We start from the raw sequence: 9,215 nt of genomic DNA, 5'->3' as shown, positions 1-9,215 counted from the left end.
CAGTTGGGAGTGCAGAGTTTGCCATGTGATACCACACTTCATTCACTGTCTCTCACAGTTCTCCATGGTGTGTATTCGCACGGAAACAAATTCAGACAAATGTTTTCTACAGAAAAAAAATTCAAAATCAGCCCTGCTGCCTGGAGATGAAATTGAGCAGAAGTGTCCTGAAGGAATATACACTAAGCAAGGCATAGAAGCTTGTGACAGGTTTGAGCTGAATTAATTGATGTGATTTATGTAAAGTGGCAATGTGTAGAAAGTAAAAAAACAGAACACATTAGAACAAAAGTGTGATTGGCATAGCAGTATTTTTTTAATCTGAATGAGCGTTTCAGACTTTGTAATTATATTTAACTAGCAAATAGGAGGCATATTGCCATTGTGTGCTAGCACAGATGTTACCAATGACCATGTCCTATCATCAACCTAATATTTCTACATTGTCAGCATGACTCAGGAATTTATTTTCAGTAGGTGAGAGGTAACTAAGCAGAGATAAATGGTTTTGTTTACTTAAGAGAAAGAGGTTATCCCTTTGCGGGGAATCATTTGCAATACTTGGTGTAGGAGGGACTCCAGAGTTATATATTCTCCAGGCAGAACTGCTGAGAGTTTAGAGTGAGTTCCACTGTGCACAATGTAAGTGGGTTTTAATTCTTTGGACATGCAGGGAGCTGTTGTATGTGAAACTCAGTCATTGAATGGGTTTTATAGACTAAATGTGTGTTGGACATTCTTTATTAACATGGCTATGTGTACCAAATGTTAATTCTTATTCAGCTACTTTCGAGGTGTACAGAATTAAGAAAATGGAGTGCAGATCTCACAGGTGGGGAGTGTTTCCTCTCACCTCCTTCGTCCTACTGCAGAGAAGCTGACGTTTTTTACAAGGGGAATATGGTGGTGGTTTGGCTGTTTTCCTTCTGCTGCTGTTAAAGCTTCAGCCTTGTTGCTGGCAGGGTGTCAATAGCTGTGAGGCTGGTGGAGTGCTGTTTGTGTGTGTTTGTGGCTGATGTGCACAGTGGGTGGGTGGGTGACAGTCTGCCTAGAAAATGTTGTTGCTTTAAGTTTGTGCCTAGAAATTGTTGTTGCTGGAAGTTCCAGCAGAGTTGGAACTGGACCAAGCAAGCATTGCCCTGAGGCTGTGCCTGTGCTAAAGGCAAATGCGATGCTACCAGAAGCAAAATATATTTCCATGTTTTGGAGGTTTGTCTATAGAAATCACAGAGGCATGGAGTGTTGTAGAAGAGATTGACTGATGGACAGAATTCCTTCCTTCCTGGCTGCTTATAATGGAGCATAATGGCTGCTGGAGAAAGCAGAGCAATTGCTGGCTTTATAGCATGTACCTGATTAAACAATAAACTGTATTCTGAGATAATGCCAAAATAGGCAAAGAGCACCCTCTGCTTTCTGGTCAGAACAGAATGCTTTGGATGCAAATAGTTAAAAATCACTTGTTCTCTCTCTGGGCCCATTGCTCTAAGTAGAGAGTTCTGCTTAAATATTCTGCATGTGTAAGTAATATTTGAAGGCAGAATGATACAAGGCAGTATCTCCATACATTCTAGCTTTTACCTCCTTCATTGATTCATTCATGTCTTGGATGATAAATCATTGGTTTCAAACAAGACAGCTTTGAATGTGTTGGATCCAGTATTGAATGATTATTGTGCAAACCATTTTTTCTTCATTGCAGATACTAGGGAATCAGGCACGAGGAAACATGTCTGGAAAACCCAAGCTCCACTACTTCAATGGACGAGGCCGGATGGAACCAATTCGGTGGCTCCTGGCAGCAGCTGGGGTTGAGGTTTGCTTCTGGTCTTTTATACTGAGATCCTGTGTCAAATATGTGCTTTTACTGTTCCTTCTGAAAAGTGTGACTGAGCAGCAGTTCCAAGCTCTGCCTTTAGTGCATTGCTGAGCAAGGCAACAGTGACCATGAGCTAATCCTAAGCAGGGGGAAAGTTCCTGTCTCACACACATCGTGTGCAAATCCCGCTGGTAGCACCACAAATGCTTCTCCCCTGTAGCTAGAGAGAGAAAAAATTTAAAACGCCAGCAGCAGAACCTTGCTTGTTAATCTTCAGACCACAGAGGTCAAGCAGCTGCAATTCTGAGTACCTTCAGGTAAATTCCCATGTCCAAAACTACAGGGCTTATTTTTTTTTTCTGACAGATTCTGATACTAAATCAGAGATGGTGTTTGGGAATCTGTGTGTTTCAAGATGCAGGAGTTTCTGTCACAATGATGGCCAATGTGCCTAAAAGTTTTCAAGTATGATTTATATTTTAGAAAATAAAATTGCCCAAAACACATCTCTTTAGGCCTTCTTTACGTAAATGAGGAAGAAGCTAAGTCATGGAATGACAACAGAACTTTTCTTCTTTCCTTTGTACAGTTTGAAGAATCTTACCTAGAAAGAAAGGAGGATCTAACCAAGTTACAGAAGGGTAAGTTTCCTTCACTTCTAGATTATAGAAGCAGCAATTGTAATAATAATAAGAATTAGAATTAGAATTAGAATTAGAATTAGAATTAGAATTAGAATTGTTTATCTGAGAATGCTTAAGAATTCTTAAGTCTTAGTGCCTTAAAAGTAAGATCTCTTAACTGGATTGTACACAAGGTCTCAGAGGTGCACAGTGCAGTGTGTTAGGTGGAATCATCCACCCAGCTGCTTCAAGCTTCACTGAATCACAGAAGGGCTGAGGCCAGAAGGGACCTCTCCAGATTGCCTACTCCACCTCCCCTCTTCAATGCAGGCCCCCTCCAGCCTGTTACCCAGGACCATGTCCAGCTGGAGTTTGAGTATCTCCAAGGATGGAGAATTCACAGCTTCTCTGGACAGCCCACACAGTCAAAGAGCCATTCTTGAAGTTCAGATGGTTGACTCTCTTTTGCTTCAGCTGCTGTCCATTGCCTTCCATCCTATGGCAATAGAGGCTTTTGTCATCAGATGATCTTCAAATTCCTTAGCAACTTAGGTTGCCTACACAGTTGTTATTTTATGATCCCTATGAAATCAGAGTTCCCAATTTCTGAGTTTACCTGTTCCTCTGCTGCATTCCTGCCTCCCAAGGCAATAACCCACTGTGCTAGCTTCAGCTTCTCTCTTCCTGAACACAATAATCATGTTTCCTCCAAACCAAATTGCATGTCTGTGCTCTTCACCTGGCCTGTCAAAACAAAGCTGAACTAGGGGTAGTATTTGCAGTCCTGTTGTCCTGTAGGAATAATGACTTGGTCCCCCTGTTCCAGGCTGCCTTTCAAAAAGCATTTTGAGAGACAAGCAGAAAGCTAAATGCACACTTAGATAGAGGGACATAGCTGATCACTTATCTGAGTCAGGAAATAGGATTCCCTGAAGCAAAAACTCTTCCTCACTCTCTGGTCTGATATCTCTTTCTTTAGGTATTATTATTTCTTTTGGGCTAAGACAAGGCTTCTGCATGCTAGCAAAAGCATTACATGGCTCCAGCCTCATTCCAAATGATATTTAGGTCTTGCAGGTATCTCATGGAACTCACTGGTTGTTCCCCTTCATGCAGATGAGATGCCATTTGTAAAGTCAAGAAAATAGTTCCAAATATATAAAATGTTTTTATATTTACTCTTATTCATATATTCATTATTATTCACATTATATGTTGGCCAGTGCTTAGAAAGTCCAGATGTATTTAGCAAAACATGACAGAAACTGGCTGGACCAGCTCCTTCAGTCCTTCTTGTCTCTATTAACCTCCATGAAAATCACCTGTGCCAGAGCCATGCAGTTCATGTATTTCTCAGTGTGTGACAGCTAAAAGTTCTGCATTGGGCTGTTTCCTCAAATCTCGAACTTCCACAGGTACTAATTGCTATGGTATTAAATTATTAACATGTCACAAAGAAAAGGCTGCTGCATGGTGAGCATTTCCACACCTTCCTGTATAGAATGAGGAAGGCTGCTACCAAAAGGGTGGCCAAGCCTTGGAACAGACAGCCCAAGGAAGTGGTTGTGTCACTGTGTGTAGATGTGCACTTGGGTCCTGGTTTAGTGGTGGAATTGGGCATTGTTGGTTTGACACTTGGATTTGATGATCTTGGGATCTTTTATCCAGCCGGATTGATCCAGATTCTAACTAAAGACAATACATGTGGTTACTTTGCCTCACACCTGCTGGTGGCTCCCATTCAGGGACTGAACATCTCCTTGTGTTATTCCCTTTGGCCCAGATGGATCCCTGCTCTTTCAGCAAGTGCCAATGGTAGAGATCGACGGGATGAAGCTGGTGCAGACCAGAGCCATTGCCAACTACATAGCAACCAAGTACAACCTCTACGGGAAGGACGTGAAGGAGAGAGCCCTGTACTGTAACAGCACCACCTTTGCCTGTTAGAGCCCAGCTCACACTGCAGCCCAGTGTAACACAAGGGTGTCCCAGCTCACAGCTCGAGTCAGTGGGAGAGAGCAGCGCTGCTTTAAAGTGCAGCATGAGATGAATGTGACTGCAGCTGATGTCCAGAGCAGAGACAGCCAGCTGGATTCCACAGGGCAAGCGAGCCCAGGAATCATCAGTCAGAGCTCAATGCTCTTATCAGAAGAAAGCAGTCGGGGGGGCCGACTGTCCTGCTGATGCTGCTTTTCATTTTCTCCTGCAGTTGTCAGCAGCAGCATTTTCTCCTCATCACATTCAGGGCAATGTTTTTTAAGGAAACAAAACCCCTCCACTCTCGAGTAACCAGGAATTTCAATGGAATTAATTACAGGTTATCAAAGGGCAGGACTCCTGGGGCACATGTTTTGACCTGAGGTATTTCTGAATGCTTGAAATCAATAAGTACTGGTAAACACACGTGTCAAGATATTTGCTAGATAGTTGTATGGACCTGCTGTGAAACTTGGGCTGTCTGATTGGATTTTGAAGGCAATTCTTGATGGCGCACATCACAATTTTGTAATCAGGTTCAAGATCTAATAGTTCAGACAAGAATCAGTGCCAGTAAGAAGTGAGAGGGCTACAGTCTTTAGGTTTCCCTTGCAATTTTGCATTTGCCTTTGGCCCAAGCTCCCTCCCTGCCTGCCCCCAGTGCAACTGCATTCCAGGGAGAACTTTGGGGGATGGAAGGGGCAGGGATTTCCCAGCATCTCAGTGAGGTTGTGCCAGGAGTTATTGTGCTGTTCAGACCTACTGTGTGTGGCCTGACCAATGGATCTATTCCTTTCAGAATCGATATGTACGTGGAAGGAATGTTCGATCTCAATGAGTTACTCATGATGTATGCCTTCCAACCAGCAGACAAAAAGGAGCAACATTTTGCAAATATGATGGACAAGGCTGAAAACAGATACTTCCCAGCCTTTGAGAAGGTATGTGGCACAGAGCTGGTAGCTCAGTTGATATCTTGAAGCTCCATTCTGGATCCACACAAGTTTTATGGAGGAAAGCTGAAGAGAATCTACCACTGGAATGTCAATGCTCTGTTTGTAGGGTTGATGGGACTAAGGTGGAGAGAGGACACTACACAGGGGACACAAGGCACTTCAAATCTGGGAGGGATGTAGAGCTGCAAAAACCCAGCAGACATAGAGCTCCCCAAATGTCCATGTTTCAATGTGGGTGTTTCAGACAAAAGACATTACAGCTTTGACATCAAATTTCTCCCTGACGTGCAGATGGCCCTGTACTATACATGATGTATAAAAGCATTGCAGTTCCTTCTGTATCTCGTACAGCTCAGCCTTCAATGCAGCTCCAGCAGCCAAGGCAAGATGAGCACAACTGAGATGCCAGAAAGAAATGTAGAAGTGAAAGAGCTGATAGATGATGCCTAGGATGGCAGTGCCTTCAGGTCATTGTTTGTACTACAGGTGTTTGAACTGCATTTCCTTCTTTCACAGACAACTCTGTTCAATGTGTGACCCTGCTTTGAAGATGTCACATTATTTATGACAAAAGAACAGAGAAAAAACATCATCTGCTTCTGGTTTTCTGTTTTTAGGTTTTGAAAGACCATGGCAAAGACTTTCTGGTCGGCAACCAGCTGAGCAGGGCAGATGTTCAATTACTTGAAGTAATTTTAATGGCAGAGGAGTACAAACCTTCTATACTTGCCAAATTTCCTCTCTTGAAGGTAAATGAATGGGCAATTTGAATGGAGAATGAAAGGAAAGGAGCACTGATTTAAAGTGGCTGAGAAATATGGGAGAGTGGGAGGGTCAGAAGTGACATGCTAAATAATAAAATATCCTAAGTACTGCAGCTGGCCTCACATACCCTTTTCTTTAATTTTTGGTATCTTCTGTCACTACAACCCCAAAAGCATAAGAGGGGGAAGCATACAGGTTCTTCTGCAGCATCAAACCATGATGGGACTTTCAGAGCATGGGTAACATTGAAATGTCTGACAGCTGCAATGACTCTTAAGCACTGTGATGTTTTGGTTTTGTTTTGTAGAGCTTCAAAGCAAGAATAAGCAATATCCCCACAATTAAGAAATTCCTGCAGCCTGGCAGCCAGAGGAAACCGCTAATACGAGAGGAAGATGTGCCTAGAGTGATCAAAATTTTCTACTGAGTCTAAAGCTGAAGAAACTATTTCATTGTGTTTGCTGACAGCGAGAAAATAATGAAACTACTGAAAACCAATTTTTTTGATCCTACCAGCAAAGCAAATAGTTCACTAATCAGGGGGTGTATTGGACAACACAGAATGCCTTAAATAACTAAAGAAAAAACCTGAAATAAATTCTTACTATTGATACTCAAAACCCAGCTGGTCATTGATTTCTTGCTGCTACTTCTATGCCTAAGATCTGTCTGGTGCTATTTTCCTGGCCTTCCCAAGAATTGTTGGAAAATTAGGCGTGATTATTCCAAAGAGTAGGTTTTTGTCACAGTAGAGCTAGTCTGCAGCTGGACAGATAAATTTGGCTATAATATGAAACCTAACTTGGCTCTTCTAGTTCAATAAACAACTGCCTAGGTGAACAGTGAGATTTGAACTCAAAGAGAGCACCTAATCCCTTTCAACCATACATGCAGAGACATTGCTGGTCCAGGTACTGGGCAGTGTAAGACCCAGACCAGCCAGCACTTGAGACCCGGTAGTTTTGAGATGCCTGTATAAGAAACTCTGGACAATAAAGCACGCTGTTTGTTGAGGATTTCTCTGTGAGACCGTGTTGTTTCTGCCTCCAACCAACCACCCATAACATAAGAGGCCATGTATTTTTTCTCTTGGAAATTCATAGAAAGCCTGCAGGTTCTGGCTAGCTGAGGCTGAAAGGTTTGGGTTCAGCTTTCCTCTGAGCTTAATATGGAATATGCTTGGACCAGAGCTCCTACTGCACCTCTGCTTTGTCACTAGACACTTAAACTCTTGTACTGCAGCTTCACCAATGTTCCCTTTATCAGAAGGTCTGTTGCAGCAGCTAAAAGCCCTCTGCAGACTCTTGAGAAACAAATGCTGGTCACCAGTTTAAAACTTGTTGAGGAACGAGGAGTCAGGATGTTGTCAGGTCTTAGTGAGACCCTGAAAAGTAGGATTACATGTTGACTTACATCACTTTATATGAAACCAAATTTTATACAAATTGTGGTCAAGTGGTTCATTCTAATCACTCAGATCAAGCTCCACTACTGAGGTTAGCAAGACTGTTGAACTTGGATCAATATGTGCAGTTATGTAGTGAAATGTGTTCCTGTCCAGGGCAGGAGGGTTGCAACTAGATGATCTATGAGGTCCCTTCTAACCCAAAGCATTCCATGATTCTGTGATAGTATTTAAACCCCAAATAAACCCAGTTTGTAAATGAAAGAATCAGTGCCCAAATCCAGCTACAGCTAGAGCACTGGCAGTTTTCAGCTGAGCAAACTCAGGGCTCTGTAGCTCTTGCTGAAGCCAACAGTTTCTTCATAAGAAATGTCATGCAGCTGGAACCAGTTTTTGTCATCAAAGAAAGGAAATAAGCAAATCTTTTTCAGCAGCAAAGCATGTTTTCAAGAGTTGTTGCAGGAGCTGTTTCCCTCCTGCCTCACTGAAGCATTCAGACAACACTTGCAGCTGCTGAGTGCTGTCAGAAACTCAAGTCAGAAACTTGGGCTGTGGGTGCTGACTCCATGCCACGAGGCATGCTCTGAGGATGAGCTTGGGTCTTGGCCATGTGGTTTCAGGATCCCCCACAGAGATCCCAGTTTCTGGCCACACAGAGCCAGAGCCCCTGGCACAAAGAGTGCTTGCACCCCTTGCACAGAGGCTGCAGCCCCAGGCCCCGCTGGTCACACAATCACTGCTGTCCGGGGGACTCCAAGCCTGTCCCTGCTCACTGTGTCCTGACCATGTCCCTGATGTGCAGCTGCCTCGGAGCCAGCCCAGTGGAAATGCTGTCCAGAAAACCTGGGTTTCTTACCCAGTGTGCAACTATTACACACACAAGCAATAATTACACACTTAAGAGAGACATTGACTATTAATTTCAGAGTTGTGCAAGCCTGGTTGCTTGGTGGTATTCCAAAAATCAGTGACAAGTTTTTAGTATTTATTTGTTTTAGCAAGCAAAGGCATTAATGTTCATTGACTACATGTCATCCAGTTCTCTTAATAATTAATGTTCTCTTTTCAACTGGTTAATGATTCTCCCTCTTCTCATGCTAATTAGTCTCCATCCTCACTGGGTCTTTCTGTTCTTTTGAGCTGGGTTTCTTGACTTGGTGGGCTGTGAGTCAGTGGTGTGGGAATCTCTCCCTGTCAGAATTATCTTTTATCTGTTCAGAGGTGATCTCAGCACTCAGTTGCTGAGTGGGCTTTTTTGGTTTCTTCCTTATCTTGGGAGTTCTGCCAAATGCCCTTGTGGCCTGTAAATTCTGTATTTTTTGTAACCACTACCAGAGGATACAAGGCTTTCCAAGCCTTGTTAAACTCCCCAGAGGTTTGAGATCATTGAAACACGTTCAACCCTAACCAAGGCAATTCTCCTGACAAGTAATTTCTCTTTCCCACAGCTGAACTTCACTCAGACCTTGTTTGGTAGCTGCTCTCTGTTTAACAGAGTAGAACTTCTTTCTTGTTGATTAGGCTTGAAAGTATACTAAGATCAAACATCAAAGCACATCCTTTGTCAAGAAAATGTTTACATCTTCCATATTTTACAACAGAAACGCGGCAAGACTGCAGGGCAAGGCTGAGCTGGCTTTTCCCTGAGCTGCGGTGGTGGGTTTGGTGAG

General features: G+C 43.0%; 1 protein-coding gene across 1 annotated transcript; it reads left to right on the top strand.

Moving 5' to 3' along the window:
- The first annotated feature begins 604 nt into the window (after positions 1-604).
- On the top strand, positions 605-7,156 carry LOC135296160 (glutathione S-transferase-like). Its single transcript, XM_064412160.1, has 7 exons — positions 605-642; positions 1,703-1,816; positions 2,409-2,460; positions 4,226-4,358; positions 5,219-5,360; positions 5,993-6,124; positions 6,448-7,156. The coding sequence occupies exons 2-7, from the start codon at positions 1,730-1,732 to the stop codon at positions 6,565-6,567; spliced, it is 666 nt and encodes a 221-aa protein (XP_064268230.1). The 5' UTR covers positions 605-642; positions 1,703-1,729; the 3' UTR covers positions 6,568-7,156.
- The last annotated feature ends 2,059 nt before the right edge of the window (positions 7,157-9,215 follow it).

Source organism: Passer domesticus, chromosome 3 (assembly GCF_036417665.1).
Source record: "Passer domesticus isolate bPasDom1 chromosome 3, bPasDom1.hap1, whole genome shotgun sequence".
Classification (NCBI taxonomy): Eukaryota; Metazoa; Chordata; class Aves; order Passeriformes; family Passeridae; genus Passer; species Passer domesticus.
Note: the sequence above shows the minus strand (reverse complement) of the source record. Positions and strands in the feature narration are given on the sequence as shown.